Below are 19,423 nucleotides of genomic sequence, written 5' to 3'. Positions count from 1 at the left end.
TTTTTCTGGCCTTAGGCTGTGATATTCTCAGCAGTTTACTATGTGACATTTTGGTTAGTGATTTACAGGTTTGGTTCCTGCTGGTTTTCCTCAGTATAAAACCCCCTTCTCTGAATTTAATTAGATAGGTTACCACAAACCCAGTCTTCGGATGACATGGCTGAGAGCAGAGTTGAAACCCCAGTGGACAGTGCTCCATCCAGTGGAAGGTTCACCATCCGCTCACTCATCAGTACCGAGGAACCAACGAAATCTCAATATGGGCCGCCAGAGTCAACCTATGACACATTTAATCCCAATAATCTTACCCATTCCAACACCTTTTACATGAGGACTTTTGGATACAATACTATTGATGCTGTTCCAAGCTATGACCATTATGCTAATACTGACGTTACTGGGATAGTGAAGAAGGTCAGGCCTACTTTAGAAGATCTGCACTCTATTCTAAAGGTAAGAACCTGAAGACCAGTGTATTGTGTTAAATACACAGCATATTTTATTATGTATGGACCTAAAAGTACTCATATATACTAAATAATGTTCAGCTGCATCTACCAACTTCAAAGCATTTCTAAAAAGTAAATGTAAACCCAATTTCTAAAATCCTATGTATCCCTTAACATGCTAATGTGATAGCAAATATAATTTTCAATATTTTTAAATCTCCAACTTTGAGTAAAATAATACCTTATAACAGCACCATGTAACTGTCCTCCATTTGTGCTCCTGTGTTGTCACCAGTTGCAAAGATTTGATAAAGACAACAAGTGGCTTCATGGTCTACTGATGTCACTTTCACAAATCAGAAAATCTGAAATGCAAAGGATTTTTTGAATGACTGCACAAATGACCATCATAACAATTTTACAGTATACATTTTTTAGGTTGTTAAAGTGTAGTCCAAACAAATATTTATCTGATGTGTCAGCGAATAAACTAGGAACTGTAGGGGCAGAGTATACATAATGCAGATTGTATTTTCCCTTAATTTAGGTTGCTTAATTGAAAAAAGAACTGTTTAGTAATTGGTAATGGTGTTTTTACAGTACATGTCAACTAGCTAAGTTCGGTTTCTCCGTTTTCATATACATGCCTGTTAAATGTGTGCCCGGAGGGAGCCCACCACTCCTTAAAAGTACAGGGATGCACATGATGCCCAGCAATAGCACAATGGCAGCGAAGGCATCCAGTAGCTCCCTGCACTTGATTCGACCAGCTGTACAAAAAAATGGCAACCACCCCAACCTATGAAAAAAGGGGTGGGCTTCCTCCAGGCACACCTGCCCTTAATCTATCCACTGATATGTGTGCTCCTATGATGGAGGCTCTGGAAATGTTAGAGCTAGGACTACAGTATTTACAGAGTTCCCTTGGCGTGGGCACTGAGGCTTAGGCATGTATTTGCAAATGTGTACAAACAAAACCCTCTGTTTTTAACACAAACTGTTAGACAGGGATAATTTGATTGTTTTTCAGGCTGGCTAGTAAGTGTGCTGACCCATTGAGGCATGTACGCCATTAGACCTCTGAAGGTATGCTGTGGTATCTGGCACCAAGCTCTTAGTAGCAGATCCCTTAAGAACTGTGAGTTACGAGGTGTGGCCTCCATGCATCAGACTTGTTTTTCCAGCACATCCCACAGATGCTCAATTGGATTGAGATCTGGAGAATTTGAAGGCCAAGTCAAGACCTCAAACTTGTTCCTCAAACCATTCTTAAACAATTTTAGCAGTGTGGAAGAACACATTATCCTGCTGAAAGAGGCCTCTGATTCCATGAAGGGGTGTACTTGGTCACCAAAAATGTTTTAAGTAGATGGTATGTGTCAAAGCAACAGCCACCCGAATGACAGGAGCAAGATTTCCCAGCAGAATATTGCCCAAAGCATCACACTGCCTCCGCCAGCTTTCCTTCTTCCTATTCTGCATCCCAGTGTCATCTTTTCGACAAGGTAATCAAAGCAGACACACCCGGCCATCCATATGATGTAAAGGAAGACATGATTCATCAGACCAGGCCACCTTTTTCCATTGCTCTGTGGTCCAGTTCTGATACTCACGGGGTCCATTGTAGGCAATTTTGTCTGTGGACATGGGTCCACATGGGCACCCTGACCAGTCTGCAGCTACACAGCCCCATCCACAACAAAATGTGATGCTCGTTTTTTCTGCTTTCAACACATAAACCTTATGGACAACATTTTTACCTCCTTCCTAAAATATCCCATTTACTTTCAGAAGGAATTTTAATGAGAAAATCTATGTTATTAACTTAACCTGTCAGTGGTCACAAAGTTATGGAGAATCGGTGTAAAGCATCTATATACTCATTATTGCACACTAAGCAAATTTTCCTAAAAGAGAAATATGGGGTTCTTAAAAAAAAAAAAAAATACTCACCTAGGTGGATGCAGCATCGGTTCAATGCTACATCTATTCCCCACTGCTTTTAAGACCAAGAATTGAACGATCAAAGACGACTGATCAATTAGTTCTCAGTCTTCAGTGAGCAGAGAGCTGGTGACTGTCTCAACTCTGTCCCTATAGCACTCACTGAAGTGCCGGGCTGTGCAGGGGATGGGAGCAGCTGGCTCTCAGTGGCTCGCTGAGAGGCTGAGCCGGCTCCTGGTCCAGGCATCTGGGTGAATCCCAGCTGTAAAGTCAGGATCTTTCCAGAGCGTAGACTTGCTGAGTGGTGTCAGCCGATGGTGGGCTTTAGCCTGCTGTCGGCTAAAAATGGGTCACAGGAGTGCGGAAAACAAACTAAATGCCTGTGATCCATAGGAGAAGTAGGGCTTCTCCTTTAAAGCCTGGTATACATTATCAGGTTTTTTTTTTGTTCATCCCAGCTGGCTAAATGAAAAAAAAATTCTGATGTTAGTACAGCGATCTCCCCTGCTGAGCTATTGTGTTCTGACAGGAAGGCGGCCCCCTGCCAGAACACTCTGGTCGGCAGACCTTTTTTGATCATGCCTCTTTGATAGAAGCCAGACCTTCGGCCAGCTTTTGTTGGACCGGCTGCCGTACACACGAGCCAAATGACGTCCATTTTCTAATGAACCGGCTGATACCGCCCAATATTTGGCCCGTGTGTATGGCCTTTAAGTCCTTAGACTTTTTTAAATTTGATTTTAATTGACTATTATCATAATTATATATGTATGGGTGGTTCCTGCGCTATCCGAGGTCGTATATGTTTCCCTTCCTGCTGCTGCACCACAATACTGGTACCAGGAACCAGTCAATACAATAGTGCAATTTGGGTGGGTGGTGCGCTTCAGAAGTGGAAATGTAACTTATAAGGGTGTGGCTTAAAACATGGCTTAAAATGGTGAATATATAAAATAAAGACGTGTTCCTGTAATAAAATTGTGTATTCGTTAAATTATGCCGTGGTGATCAAACAAATTAAAATGTAAATAAACCATTACAATATATCTTCTATACAAAAAAAGTGCTGAGTACTTCAATTTCATAAAAAATCAGTAAATAAATAATCCGTTAATAAAGTATAAATATATAGATGGAGTTTCAAAACCAATTAAAGGTGCTTTGTGCTTTCTGAAATAAATAAATAAAGTGCACTGTTCAAGGTGTCCATTTATAAAAATCCAAAAATCAGGTACAATTCCCTTCAATAGCTTCAAAGAATAGTAAACGTGCTCTCATGCAAGAAATAAGGGAGTTGTGACTTGCTGCCTCCACCAGGTGTCACATCTAGGTGTTCTATATTCTCACCTCAATAAGGTGTATATTGCGCCTGTATGTAAAGCTTAGCCTCCGGGTAACATGTAGGCTTTTGCTAATTCCAGTCTCCTGTTTCGACCTCCGGGTGTTTTCCTGTCCTGTCCTTTCAGCTTTTGGGGTGTAATCTGTAATCTGGCTATCCCGGGCCGGGCTGCAGGAGCAGCCCGGCCCGGGATAGCCAGATTACAGATTACACCCCAAAAGCTGAAAGGACAGGACAGGAAAACACCCGGAGGTCGAAACAGGAGACTGGAATTAGCAAAAGCCTACATGTTACCCGGAGGCTAAGCTTTACATACAGGCGCAATATACACCTTATTGAGGTGAGAATATAGAACACCTAGATGTGACACCTGGTGGAGGCAGCAAGTCACAACACCCTTATTTCTTGCATGAGAGCACGTTTACTATTCTTTGAAGCTATTGAAGGGAATTGTACCTGATTTTTGGATTTTTATAAATGGACACCTTGAACAGTGCACTTTATTTATTTATTTCAGAAAGCACAAAGCACCTTTAATTGGTTTTGAAACTCCATCTATATATTTATACTTTATTAACGGATTATTTATTTACTGATTTTTTATGAAATTGAAGTACTCAGCACTTTTTTTGTATAGAAGATATATTGTAATGGTTTATTTACATTTTAATTTGTTTGATCACCACGGCATAATTTAACGAATACACAATTTTATCACAGGAACACGTCTTTATTTTATATATTCACCATTTTAAGCCATGTTTTAAGCCACACCCTTATAAGTTACATTTCCACTTCTGAAGCGCACCACCCACCCAAATTGCACTATTATCATAATTACATTTAATTTCTTGAGGGATTTATTTTTTGTGTAGCACGGTTATTTTGTGTGTGAAATCTACATTTTATTAAGCCTTTTAATTCAGTGGCTCGATTATTGCATATGTAATTTTTAAAAGCTAGAATAAAGTAAAAGCTATGGTAAAAAAACATATATGGGTTTAACCAATGGTCAGCGTAACAAGGTTGTTGCAGTGGTGTGTCCTTTGGACATCTATTTTGTGCTAAAAGGCATCCTTCTTTCTCACCTCAAAAAGTTGGCAGGTATGATAGAGGAATATACACAGATGAGCCCTAACTTTATGACCACTCCCCTAATATTGAGTAGGTCCCCCTTTTGCTGCCAAAATAGGTCTGACTCATCGAGGCATGTACGCCACTAGACCTCTGAAGGTATGCTGTGGTATCTGGCACCAAGCTCTTAGTAGCAGATCCTTTAAGAACTGTAGGTTATGAGGTGGGCCCTCCATGGATCGGATTTGTTATTCCATCACATCCCATAGATGCTCAATCGGATTGAGATCTGGAGAATTTGAAGGCCAAGTCAAGGCCTTAAACTTGTTCTGTTCCACAAACCATTCTTGAACAATTTTTGCAGTGTGGCAGAACACATTATCCTGCTGAAAGAGGCCTCTGCCATCAGGGAATACTGATTCCATTAAGAGGTGCACTTGGTCACCAACAATGTTTTAAGTAGATGGTACGTGTCAAAGTAACATCCACCCAAATGACAGGAGCAAGGTTTCCCAGCAGAACATTGCCTAAAGCATCACACTGCCTCCGCCGGCTTGCCTTCTTCCTATTCTGCATCCTGGTGTCATCTTTTCCACAGGTAATCAAAGCAGACACACTTGTCCATCCACATGATGTAAAAGAAGACATGATTCATCAGACCAGGCCATCTTCTTCCATTGCTCCGTGGTCCAGTTCCAATGCTTACAGGTTCATTGTAGGCACTTTTGGCTGTGGACATGGGTCAGCATGGGCACCCTGACCAGTCCGCGGCTACACAGCACCATTCGCAACAAAATTTGATACTCGTTTTTTTTTGCTTTCAACACATCAACCTTATGGACAACACATTTACCTGCTACCTAAAATAAATATTCCATTGACTTTCAGAAGCAATTGTAACGAGATAATCTATGTTATTAACTTAACCTGTCAGTGGTCACAAAGTTATGGCTGATTGGTGTAAAGGGTCTATATAATCATTATTGCACACTAAACAAGTTTTCCTAAAAGAGAAATATGAAGTTCTTAAAAAAAAAAAAAAAAAATACTCACCTAGGTGGACACAGCTTCGGTTCAATGATACATCTGTTCCCCACTGCTTTTTAGATGAAGAACTGAGCGATCAAAGACCATTGATCGCTTAGTTCTCAGTCTACAGTGATCAGAGAGCCGGTGACTGACAGTCAGCTCTGTCCCTATAGCGCTCACTGAAGTGCCGGGCTTTGTAGTGGGTGATAGCTGCTGGCTCTCAGCGGCTCGCTGAGAGGCCGAGCCAGCTGCCGGTCCAGGCACCTGGGTTAATCCCAACCGTTAGTGATGGACGAACATTGGACGGGGCGGTTAGCGATTGCCAAGTTCGCAGCGGACCCCATTCACTTTAATGGCAGGCGAACATTAAAAACCTCCAGGTCATATTTGCAGCCACAAAATACTTACTAGCTGTGCATACATAGTCCCACAACATAGACACCGACATACCAGGACTATTGCTATTGGGAAAGTTGACATAAAAATTTTTTTTTTTTTTCAGCCAAAAAATTTATTTTTTTTTTTTTCTAAATCAGCCATAACTGACAGCAGCCGGTAAATACATGTCAAATACATATAGGGTCCATTCACATGTCTGTAAAATGAGTCCGCATCCGTTCCACAATTTAGCGGAACGTTTACAGACCCATTGATTTTCAATGCCAGTCTGAAAAATTAGGCATTCACAGGATGAAGAAGTAAGTGTCGGCCAGTACAGGCCCCAAAAATTAGCCCACAGGCGTTCACCTGACAGCAAAGAACTTTGTATTCTGTGGCTGGAGGTACATTAGGCATACACAGGATACAGAAGTAAATGTCGGCCAGTACAGGCCCCAGAAATTAGCCCACAGGCGTTCACCTGACAGCAAAGAACTTGGTTTTCTGTGCCTGGAGGTACATTAGCCATACACAGGATACAGAAGAAAGTGTCGGCCAGTACAGGCCCCAAAAATTAGCCCACAGGGGTTCACCTGACAGCAAAGAACTTTGCATTCTCTGGCTGAAAGTACATTAGGCATACACAGGATACAGAAGTAAGTGTCGGGCAGTACAGGCCCCAAAAAATTAGCCCACAGGCGTTCACCTGACAGAAAAGAACTTTGTATTCTGTGGCTGGAGGTACATTAGGCATGCACAGGATACAGAAGTAAGTGTCGGGCAGTACAGGCCCCAAAAATTAGCCCACAGGCGTTCACCTGACAGCAAAGAACTTGGTTTTCTGTGGCTGGAGGTACATTAGGCATACACAGGATATAGAAGTAAGTGTTGGCCAGTACAGGCCCCAGAAATTAGCCCACAGGCGTTCACCTGACAGCAAAGAACTTGGTATTCTGTGGCTGGAGGTACATTAGGCATTCACAGGATACAGAAGTAAGTGTCGGCCAGTACAGGTCCCAAAAATTAGCCAACAGGTGTTCATCTGACAGCAAAGAACTTTGTATTCTGTGGCTGGAGGTTGCTGTGTGGAGCAGGGACAGACTGTATAGTGACACAAGTCGCTAGCTAATAGGTCCACAAAAGACTTTTGTCAGTGTAGGGAGAGGTTGCTGTGTGGAGCTGGGATAGACTGTAGCAATTAGGCATTCAACAGACATAAAAGGCCTTTTATGCTGCTGTATTTACCTAAGACAGGGACCATGAATTGTTATGGGTGGTGGCGGATATTTGTGGGCTGTCATGAGGAATTTGAATCAAACATGGTCTACTGGTCACATGTGTTGAATTCCTCCGAGATCCATGCCGCATTCATTTTTAGAAATGTGAGGTAGTCAACACTGTCGTGAGCTAGGCGAGTGAGCTTATCGTTCATGATCCCCCCCTGCTGCGCTGAACATCCTTTCGGACAGGACACTGGACGAGGGGCAAGCCAACAGTTCCATTGCAAATTGTGCAAGCTCTGGCCAGAGGTCAAGCCTGCCCACCCAGTAGTCCAGGGGTTCATCACTTCTCAGAGCGTCCACATCGGCTGTTAACCCGATGTAGTCGGACACCTGTCGGTCTATGCATTCCCTGATGCTGGAGCCTTTGCAGTCAATGCATAAGTCGCAGTAAGCTCAACACTCAGCTAGGGACGATCCACTGGACGGATGGAAAATAGGGTTTCCATCCGTCCAGATTTGACGGATCAGATGTCAGCGAACATGTCTCCGCTGACATCCGATGCCCCATAGACATGCATGGGGGGACCGTTCAGATCCACTAAAAAAAATGGACAGGCGGATCTGAATGGTCCGCCTGTGTGAAAGGGGCCTAAGAAGGCACCTGGACTCCCATCACCGAGCCCAGTGGGAGCAACGCCGTCAGAACCCACAAAGCCACACTCCAGGCTCTCACTGTCCAGCCTCTTCTTCTTCTCCTTCTCCTCTCTCCTCACAATTGTCCTCCACTCCACCTGCCATCATGCCGTCCTCATGTTTTTCTAGAAAAAGACAAGCTTCCGTGGCCCAAATGTTCGAGCATAAAAAAATTATTACGCTGGATAACCCTCTTGCCCAACGGTTGACCGCTGGCTTGTCGGAACTGATAGCCCGCCAACTACTGCCATATAAACTGGTGGACTCGGAGGCCTTTCGAAAATTTGTGGCCATTGGAACACCACTATGGATGGTCCCAGGAAGGAAATATTTCTCGCAGAAGAGCATCCCAGAGCTATATGGCCATGTTCAGCGGCAAGTGAATGTATCTCTGGCACACAGTGTCGGTGCCAAGATACATCTGACCACAGACACGTGTTCTAGCAAACACGGGCAGAGAAGGTATATAACTTTTACTGCCCACTGGGTGAACCTTCTGATGGCCGTCAAGCATGTATCCAGTGGCACCCGTGTAGATTTGGTTTTACTGCCACGGATTGCATGCATGCCTGCCTCTTCTTCTCCTCCTCCTACTCCATCCTCCCTCTCCTCCTCGGCTGACTCCTCCTTTTCCGCTGCTACCGTCTCTACCGATGCGCCGCCCAAGATCCCCAGAACCTATTCGACATGCCAGGTGAGAAGTTGCCATGCTGTGCTGCGTCAGTTGTGCCTGGAAGCCAAGAGCCACACTGGCCCTGCACAGATTGTATGGCTGAATTCGCACCACAATCGCAGTGAACACGCACAGGACCCTTTTTTTGGTCTACAGCAGAATCAGATCGCATGATGGTTCACTCCAGTGCGATACGATTCTGTGCGAACTGTCAGATCACACTGCAATATGGGATCTGAGCTGGGGGTGTCGTTAACTTTGAATTGACACCCCCAGCGTATCGCATATGGCAGTGTGAACTGCCTGTGCTGTGGATGCGATGCAGGAATACGTAGATATATTCGCAGTGTTCCCGCATCGCATCAGTGTGAACTGGCACTGACAGTCTGTCCCTGCTCCCTACAGCAACCTCTCCCTACACTGACAAAAGACAGAATATAGATAGTACACCTATACCAAATACCAGTCCTTAAAAGGACTTTTGTGGACCTATAACCGAGCGATCTGTGTCACTGACAATCAGTCCCTGCTCCACACAGCAAACCTCTCCCTACACTGAAAAAAAGCAGTATATAGATAGTACACCTATACCAAATACCAGTCCTTAAAAGGACTTTTGTGGACCTATAACCGAGCGATCTGTGTCACTGACAATCAGTCCCTGCTCCACACAGCAAACCTCTCCCTAAACTGACAAAAAGCAGAATATAGATAGTACACCTATACCAAATACCAGTCCTTAAAAGGACTTTTGTGGACCTATAACCGAGCGATCTGTGTCACTGACAATCTGTCCCTGCTCCACACAGCAAACCTCTCCTTACACTGACAAAAAGCAGAATGTAAAATGGCAGCCAGATCAGGTCTATTTATAAGGTAAGGGGTATGTCCATGTGCTGAAATGTCTCAGTTGGCTGTCCTGTACCACCTGATGGATGTGTCATGGGTCAAAGTTCTTCACAATGTAAAAGAATATGGCCGCCGCAAACATCGCCATATGTTCGCATGATCGGTGGACAGCGAACAAGCAAAGTTCGCAGCGAACTGACCGCCGGGCGAACCGCAAGGCCATCTCTACCAACCGTTAAGTCAGGATCTTTCCAGAGCGTAGACTGGCTCACAGGAGTCACAGGAGTGTGGAACAAACTGAACGCCTGTGATCCATAGGAGAAGTAGGGCTTCTCCTTTAAAGCCTGGTACACACTATCAGTTTTGTTTTCGTTCAACTCAGCAGGCTGAACGAAAAAAAAAAAACTGAAGAGCTCCGGAGGAGTTACTGTACTAACAATCCAATGTTAGTACAGCAATCTGCCCTGCAGAGCTATTGTGTTCTGAAAGGAAGGCGGCCCCCTGCCAGAATACTCTGGTTGGCAGACCTTTTTTGATCATGCCTCTTCGATAGAAGCCGGACGTTCAGCCAGCTTCTGTTGGACCGACTGCCATACACACGAGCCAAACGTCGGCCGGTTTCTATTGAACCGGCTGATACCGCCCAATATTTGGCCCGTGTGTATGGCCCTTAAGTCTTTATGGACACTCCCTGGTTATACTCCTTTGTCATTGGTAGCAATATTTTAGATACAATTTCCGTCTCCAGGATCCATTTGCTGAGGATGACTTCTGAGGTTTGTTACCACACATAGTCCTTCCAGTTGAAACTCAAACCTGATAAAACTGGTGTTAGAAAATTACAAAACTCTTATGTCTATAGCTACCTCATGAAGCTAAGATAACACTTATTAAGCCATTTACTGATATTATTTCCTCACTGTTTTTCTTTAGGAAGATCACCTTCGGCCTCCGGTGTATGAAGCCAATGTAGAATCTCCAGATGGGGAGGCTGAGAATGTGGTGGAGAAGCCAATAGAAGAACCAGTCAGATTTGGGTGGATAAAAGGAGTCATGGTAAGTGTAAATTAGTCACACAATTAATTACAGTATACAGAGGCCACAAAAAGAAAGAGCCATGGTACACAGAGGTATGTGTTGTTATGATTTGAGGCTTCATAAAAAAACATAAATTGCATTGCTGCATATTTATACAGCCACCTTTCCTGAGCCATGTGCTATTATACTGAAATCTGTATTTTGCTGTCTGAATGGGTAAGCTGGAAATGTATCTGGGCATGCGCCAACCCATTTGGGACAGTAGTTGATTATAGAGGACTTTCTGACATGGTCAAGTAACACACACACATACAGCATAAAAGTGAGTACACCCCTCACATTTTTGTAAATATTTTTTTATATCTTTTCACGTGAAAACACTGAAGAAATTACGCTTTTCTACAATGTAAAGTAGTGAGTGTGCAGTTTGTATAACAGTGTCAATCTGCTGTCCCCTCAAAATAACTCAACACGCAGCCAATAATGTCTAAACCACTGGCAACAAAAGTGAGTACACCCCTAAGTGAAAGTGTCCAAATTGGGCCCAATTAGCCATTTTCCCTCCCCAGTTTCATGTGACTCGTTAGTGTTACAACCTACAAGGTCTCAGGTGTGAATGGGGAGCAGTTGTGTTAAATTTGGTGTTATCGCTCTCACTCTCTCATACTGGTCACTGGAAATTCAACATGGCACCTCATGGCAAAGAACTCTCTGAGGATCTGAAAAAAAGAATTGTTGCTTTACATAAAGATGGACTAGTCTGCTTGTCTCCAGCAAACTGCTTGTGGGCTTTCTTGTACATCCTCTTTAGAGGAGGCTTCCTTCTTGGACGACAGCCATGCAGACCAACTTGATGCAGTGTACAGCGTATGGTCTGAGCACTGACAGGCTGAACCCCCCCCCCCACCCCTTTAACCTCTGCAGAAATGCTGGCAGCACTGATACATCTATTTCCCAAAGACAACCTCTGGATATGACGCTAAGCATGTGCACTCAACTTCTTTGGTCGACCATGGCAAGGCCTATTCTGAGTGGAACCTGTCCTGTTAAACCGCTGTATGGTCTTGACCACTGTGCTGCAGCTCAGTTTCAGGGTCTTGCCAATCCTCTTATAGCCTAGGCCATCTTTATGTAGAACAACAATTCTTTTTTTCAGATCCTAAGAGAGTTCTTTGCCATGAGGTGCCATGTTGAACTTCCAGTGACCAGTATTAGAGAGTGAGAACGACATTAATGGCTGTGTGTTGAGTTATTTTGAGGGGACAGCAAATTTACACTTTTTTACAAGCTGTGCACTCACTACTTTACATTGTAGCAAAGTGTCATTTCTTCAGTGTTGTCACATGAAAAGAAATAATAAAATATTTACAAAAATGTGAGGGGTGTACTCACTTTTGTGAGATACTGTATGTCTTGTGTGATTTTGAATGAAAATGAAAAAGTGATTTTAAGAAAATAAGTAATTTAGTAGAAGTAAATTAGTAGTAGGCTGTTTTCATGGTGACAAGAATGTATAGGTTAATCACTGTTGTCTACACCGTCCCAGATCCGCTGCATGTTGAATATCTGGGGAGTGATTTTGTACCTCCGTCTACCCTGGATCACTGCTCAGGCTGGGATAGGTCAGTATATGTTCAATATTTTGTGCTCACATTTCCTAAACATACATTAACGCTCTTTTAAATTCCCCTATAGCGTTAACCTGGCTTATTATCATCATGTCTGTGACGGTCACCAGTATCACAGGATTGTCTATCTCTGCTATTTCCACCAATGGAAAAGTCAAATCAGGTAACTTGAGCTGTGTTTTTAAAGAATGCATTTAAGGTAGTATTTTTAAGCTAGGTACACACTTTCAGTTATTTTCGTTCAACCAAGCGCGCTTTGCATAGTATTACCTATGCAATGTTTGTACAGCAATCTCCCTGCTGAGCTAGTGTGCTCTGACAGGGGGACAGCCCCCATCAGAACACACCAGTGTTCACAGCCATTGGGTGAGAGCACTGATCAGATGCTGAACAGCAGATGGTTTTCGGTCATGCCTTTGCAACAGAAGCCGGACGGACTGCCGTACACTCGGGCGAATGTTAGCCAGTTTCTGTTGAACCAGCTGATATTCGCCCCGTGTGTACGGGGCTTTAGTATTACTAGAAAAAAGTCCTGAGGCTGACCATAGATGTTATATGGCTAAATAATCTGCTTTTCTTATAAAGATGTTTATGTACTGAGCACACATCTGTATAAACCCTGTTCTGAGTGGAGATGAGCTTGAACATCCTCCAAATTCATCTCTAGCTGAGCTGGGAACGTGTGAACTTTTTTTATCTTCAATGAGGTGTAGGCCTGAATATTACCACTTTGCCTCTTTGTTTACGTTAGCTACAGGATTGGAATGACATGGCCTGTAGCTCACTGGAGTAAAAAAATTTTTCCAATAGTCCAGAGAACACCCAAGCAAATTTCCAAATCTAAGGAATCAAAAGTGATCAGCCAGGTAAAGCCCAACATTAAAAGGTGTCTAAATGGCTAAAAATTCAGCTTGTCCATTTTCTCGAATCTTTACCACCGGTGGCCTCTTTTACTAGACGCCTCACGCCTTTTGAGGAATTATGCGCAATGGATCCCACAGTGCGCCATGCTATCTCCCTGCTATACCGTGTATTGACGACACCCGAACCTTCTTTCAGGCCCTCATATATATCTCTCTGGGAACGCGATCTGGGTGTTTCCTTCTCGGATCATCAAGTTGAGCGCATGCTCTTCTTCACATACAAAACCTCCATGTGCTCTAAATATCAGGAGGTGGGATATAAGGTCTTGACCAGGTGGTACTATACCCCGGTTAGGCTCCGCAGGATGTTCCCCTCTTGCTCGGATCTTTGCTGGCGCTGTGGAGAGGAGGTGGGATCCCTTCTCCAAATTTTCTGCTCTTGCAGTAGACTACAGCCCTTCTGGCAGGAGGTCCTCCGCATTGCCCAAAAATTCACGGATCACGCCCTAGCTTTGGACCCGGCTCTCTTCCTTCTACACCACCATAGCTTTCCAAGTTGATCCTGCCACTCCTGCTTACGGCGGCCAAGAGCTGTATTCCCCTTCTCTGGAAGCGGTCCCATCCTCCTACTGTGGCGATGTGGCTACGTAAAGTAGCGTTTATCAATGAAATGGAAGACCTGATAGCGGCCAAGCGGGGCACTAGAGATAAGTTCCTCAAGCGATGGTACTACTGGCATGAGTTCAGTTTTTCCGCAGAATACAAAGACCTAGTCACCTAAACTGACTTGCTCAAACTGGGTGGCCCTCTCCCCTCACCCCCACCAGCCCCCCTAGTCCTTTCCCTCCCCCCCTTTTTTTTTTCTCTCTCTTCCTCTCCCCCCTACTTCTCCTTCTCCCCTCCTTCTTACCTGGCTCTTCCTGATCTTTTTCCTTACTTGCTATACACGTCTTCTCCAAACAATCTCTCGCATTCCCTTAAGGCATACATATCATTGCTGCTTTTTGATGTCTGTTGGGGTGGCCGACCTCATGGGATGCCCTCCTCAATCCTGTATACCGGCCATGTGACAGATACCGGTGGGGGAGTGGTTCTCCATTGGGACCTGGTATAATGCAGATATTTACCGATAAACTATGTATTAGCCTTAATTGCATACTATAATGTCCGCATGGCTCCTGCCTTCTGTTCCGATGTTTCCTTGATGTTCGGATGTATTATAATTTTATACTCTTGTTGATTGTGTATGCTTTCTTCCCCTCAATAAGCATTGAATTTGTAAAAAATAAGGTGTCTAAAGACAAAACTTTTTTTTTCATTTTGGATTGAGTCAGGAATAGTTAAAACCCCTGTCAGATTATGTTTTTTTTGCCACCTGTGTCCCATTCCTTCCTGTCTTGTAGACACAACTAAGGTCCCTTTAACATGGGCTTTCCGATCCGGTCCACCTGTCCGTTGTTCAGGCGGACTGGATCGGATGCTCCCTGCAGCCCTATGGAGCAGCGTATGTCAGCGGAGATATCTTCGCTGACACCCGCTGCTGTCCCATCCGATCCTGTCTGTGAAATCCAGACGGATAGAAACCCTATTTTCCATCTGTCTGGAGGATGGATAGGATCAGATGAAAATGGACTGGCGGCCCGTTAACATCCTATCTCCCATAGAGGAGAGTAGGGATCTGACAGCTCCGTCTCTGCACACAGAGCGGAGACGGAGCTGAGCTGTCAACTGCCTGCTCAGCGGGGATCGGCGGATTGATCCCTGCTGAGCAAAACGGAGTCCGTCGGGCACATCGCTCATGTGAAAGGAGCCTAAAAGAGTCTCCCCTCTTAGATAATTGTCACTGGTATAAGCTTCCCTATTGGAAAATTTCCACTCTAATCCTGTTCTGGTGACAACACAGATTTTGGATTTTTTTTCCTTGCTTTCTGTCCCAAAGACAAAGATCACAACAGACTAATGAAGAGAGTGAAAATACTTGGTGAGAACAAAGCATAAACACATTAAAGGTGCTCTAACCTCTCACTACTCTAACCAAAAGAAAAATAAGTTTGGCACTAGATTGTCAGAAAGTTTTTTTAAACATTGCACTTGAGAATAGAGATAAATTATACAGTCAGTAGTCTTTTAAGCAGTACAACATACCATAGCAGTAAAAAAAAAAAAAGAATACAGTTAAGCCAATGAGTCAAATTTTACAAATAACGCACAGTCATTACACCATTGTTTACACAGCAAGTACAGGGCTCTAGATCTGCTTTAATCTTACATTTGAGGACCCACAATTTAAAGCCAAACAAACTTTTAGTTTAAATCAGTTAAAGTGGAGTTCCACCCTATTTTTATACTTACCTCCATCTTCTCGCTCCGGGTCACCTGAAAAAGAAATGGATAATCGCATATTTTTTTTTTTTTTACTTACCTCGTAGCGAAGAAAAAATACTTACCTTACTTCCTTCTTCCTCCTTCCTCGGCCGCGGCCCGTCGTCACTTCCTGGCTCTGCAATGATTCCTGGGAGCTGAACGTCATAGCTCCCAGGAATCATTGCGCCTGCCCCGACGTCAGTTCCGGGTCGCACGCGTCATCCCCTTCTAAACAGCTTCTGGGCATGCCCAGAAGCTGTAGAGGGATGACGCGCACGACCCGGAAGTGACGCCGGGGCCGGCGCAGAGCATCGTGGGACCAAAGAAGGCGGAAGAAGACGCCGAAGGGGATCTCGCTGGCTTCAAGCTGCCCACATCTGAGATGGCAGCGCTGGACAAGACGTTTGCAAGGTAAGTATTTGTCCTAACAGGTAAGTGCAACCCGGGACAGATCAGAGGCTAGCCATTGTGGAATGTACTACCCCTGACTGTCCCGGGGGTATTAAAAAAAAAAAAAAATCCAGGGTGGAACTCCGCTTTAAATACATTCTAGGGGTATTATCTAAGCAACAAGTCAACAAAATCTCGCTGTTTTTGTTTTTTTATTCGAAAAGCAACACACAGCCTGGGTAAAAAAGTCTGTCCCCTGCCAGCATACTGTAGGGAAGAACTTTTGGTCTCTGCATGGCATGGCTTTTCTGCAGAGGTCTGACCTCTGTTTAATCAGAGCTGGAGCTCTCCAAACAGCAAGGATTATTGAGCTTTTAAGATTTTAAACCCATTTTTTGTTCTAGTGCGCCTAGGATGTATTTATTTGATTTAAACTGAAAGTTCAATTGGGGCTTTTATTAGTTCCCTCTGGCAATCTGTTCCTGCTTCTTTTGCTGCTGTTGCATGTTAGAATTTAGTTTTGGCGAAACTGATAGCAATGAGGAATTCTCTAACATGAAGATAGGCAGTAAAATGAGGATGACAGGAGGAGAGAAACTCAGTTTTTTTCATCTGTAATCTTACAACCCTTTAGATTTCCTTCCTTTATTTTCTGTTGATTATGATTTTTTTTCATCTTTTTAAAAGTAAACATTTTTTTTTCTGTAAAAACAATTTTTTGGGGTCTTCTTCACCCCTCTACCATTGCAAAAAAAGACTTTCTTTTGGTGTTCTACTTTTTTTTTGCTATTAGATGTACCCACCCAATTGTTCTGTTTACCATGATTTCATTGATGAAGGTTAATTGTCACGAGTTTCTCTTTAGTTCTTTTTAATCACTGCAATTTATAAGGTACAAGTGGGGGACGCCCACCATTGTCCAGCCACAGCTATATCAGTTCTGGGTGGACTCAGACTTTAAAGTAAAATTGTCAGAATACTATTTTCGACTTAAAAAATATTTTATACAATTTAGGTGGAACCTATTTCCTTATCTCTAGAAGCCTGGGACCCGAGTTAGGAGGATCTATTGGCCTGATATTTGCGTTTGCGAATGCTGTGGCTGTTGCCATGCACACAGTTGGTTTTGCGGAGACTGTGCGAGATCTGCTGCAGGTGAGACAATGAGCCTGAAAGAAATTATAGTACACAAGTAGTATTTCAGTTGTACATAATACTCAGAATTCCACTATTACAGGATTATGACGCAACCATTGTGGACCCAGTTAATGACATCAGAATCATTGGCATCATTACTGTTGTGGCACTTCTAGGAATCTCTCTGGCTGGTATGGAGTGGGAGGCAAAGGTAACAAAAAATGATGCAATGTTAATGAATAAATAGCCAATCTATAGCATTTTTTCTTCTGTATGATTGTCAGCAGGTGTCTTGCAAATACTTGTTTTAAAAGTAGCATATTTTTTCAACAGAAAGGCAAAGCATAGGGGGCCCAATTTATATAATAACCACGGGTTGCATGAAAGAAATTCACGATTCCCCCATCAACACAGATGGTTCTGACAGGGGGATCAGCAAATGTATTCTCCCGATGGTGGGGGCGGGGGCAAGCAGGGGAAAAAACAAATTGAAAAGGATTAAAAGAGGTGCATGGAAGCCAGCCAGCCCCCAGGGGAAGCCGTCCCTGCTGGTAGAAGACTACTAGTGATTATTGCTAGCGGCTATAGCAGCTGCTAGCGATAATTGCAGGAGAATCTGGCAGGCTGGTTGTACCAAAGTTAATTGATTGATCAACTTGGTACGCTCAGCCTGCCCATTCACAGTTCAAATTTCGGCTGGTTACTGCTGAACCGGTCAAGACTCGAACCATGTATGGATGGCCTTACTTTTTTTCTTTTTTTTATATTCATATTTTTTTCATTTTAGTAAGCATATAGGAAATTCAAGTCATTACAAAAATCAATGATCATATATAAACAGTGCCCTCTAGTTCCTCCTGTTTTGAATGGTATTGTATTGTAACTGTATTGTCTTCCCTCACATTGTAAAGCGCTGCACAAACTGTTGGCGCTATATAAATCCTGTATAATAATAATAATAATACACATTACATTCTTAGTGACCCCTCCCAAACCCCAAAAAAATAAATGATTATTATTTTTTTCCTTCTTCCATCTCAAAATCCCTCTCTTGTGCTTTATATCTCCTAATTTTGACCCATACCTCTAAGGCCCAGGTAATTTTACTCCTAGGCTGTATCCCCTATCAGCCCCAAACACCCAGCATCTTCATATAATCCTCCGTTTTTTTAAACTTCCTCCAATCCCCCCATATATCCAAATACTTCCCACAAGAATCCTCTGCTGCAGATAATTTCTTCCATGGATCTCACCCATTCCACCCTTACGGCCCAATCTCTCATACTTGGGACTTCTGGCAATCGCCAAAATATCAGTATCAGGCTTTTAGCTGCATTCAATAAATGAGGCACTAGCATGTTTTTATACTCCATCACCTTTTTCTCCGTACTGTGAAACAGACAGGTCCAAGGTTCCACCTGGACACAGTCTCCTGTAATCTAGTGGATTGTACTGGTGATCCCTTCCCAAAAAACTTGTATCTTTGAACACTCCCACCACAAATGCGCAAATGTTCCAGGGGCTACGCATCCTCTCCAACAAGTTGGGGATATCTCGGCGCCAAACTTCTGAGCCCTCTGTGGGGTAAGGTACCACCTGGTAAATAGCTTATAGCACATCTCTGTTGTCCTTAAATCAACCGAAGAACAACAGGCTATTCTTAAAACTTTCTTCCTCTTTTCTTCATCTTGAAGGGGACCTAATTCCTGTTCCCATTTCCCTAAATATGGCGGTTATCCGGGTTCTAATTCCCTAAGTAAAATCTTATATATTTTTGATATGCTATGTATGATACATGTGGGGGAGCTAAACAGTTTCTCCAATGGTCTCAAATTATCCCTCCCCCGCAGAGGCTGCGGTAGGGAGTGCACAAAGTGTTGCAATTGTGTGTATCTCCATTTATCAAGTGGCATATTCCCCTATTTTTGGGTTATTTCTGAAAAAGTGCACATTCTATTCCCTACCATTACATCTTGTAGTTGTATGACTTCATTTTTTGCCCATCTAATAAAATATAAATAATCCTCCCTCTTTCCCAGGTTTAAAATAATTAGTGTAAATTAATTAAATAAAAGGTGCATTATAATCCCAGTGAGCAATTTTACATAAACTATCCCATGTCCTTAACGTGTCCCTAGTCAATATGCTCTTGTTCTTGGTCCTGACCGGCCTTACTTCTGACCCTGCTAATGATGTTTCCTGAAGCAATTACTCTCCTAATGAATCCTTTGAACTTCTAGTAAGAAAGTAATCTGATTGACCTTTAGTTCACCTAAGCTGCCTATACACTAGTAGATTTTTGAACAAATGTTGGTATGAGCATTCAAGCCAAAAATCTTATCGGCACATTCA

General features: G+C 43.3%; 1 protein-coding gene and 1 long non-coding RNA gene across 2 annotated transcripts in view; one reads left to right on the top strand and one right to left on the bottom strand.

Annotated features, from left to right (window-relative positions):
- Positions 1 to 19,423, bottom strand: part of LOC309565261 — a 643,481-nt gene that overhangs the window by 419,962 nt on the left and 204,096 nt on the right. The gene's annotated exons all lie outside the window — the stretch shown is intronic.
- The window catches only part of SLC12A3 (solute carrier family 12 member 3), an 84,244-nt gene continuing 64,945 nt past the window's right edge, over positions 125 to 19,423 (top strand). Inside the window, exons 1-6 of the mRNA XM_082270258.1 lie at positions 125 to 453; positions 10,585 to 10,707; positions 12,236 to 12,311; positions 12,385 to 12,480; positions 16,950 to 17,089; positions 17,172 to 17,282. Of these exons, the coding sequence (XP_082126384.1) occupies positions 157 to 453; positions 10,585 to 10,707; positions 12,236 to 12,311; positions 12,385 to 12,480; positions 16,950 to 17,089; positions 17,172 to 17,282 (843 nt within the window). The 5' untranslated portion in view covers positions 125 to 156. The remainder of the gene's footprint in view (positions 454 to 10,584; positions 10,708 to 12,235; positions 12,312 to 12,384; positions 12,481 to 16,949; positions 17,090 to 17,171; positions 17,283 to 19,423) is intronic.

This window comes from Pelophylax lessonae (genome assembly GCF_965119305.1).
Source record: "Pelophylax lessonae genome assembly, chromosome: 10".
Taxonomy (NCBI): domain Eukaryota; kingdom Metazoa; phylum Chordata; class Amphibia; order Anura; family Ranidae; genus Pelophylax; species Pelophylax lessonae.
The sequence above is the reverse complement of the archived record's forward strand: the minus strand, read 5'-3'. Positions and strand labels throughout refer to the sequence as shown.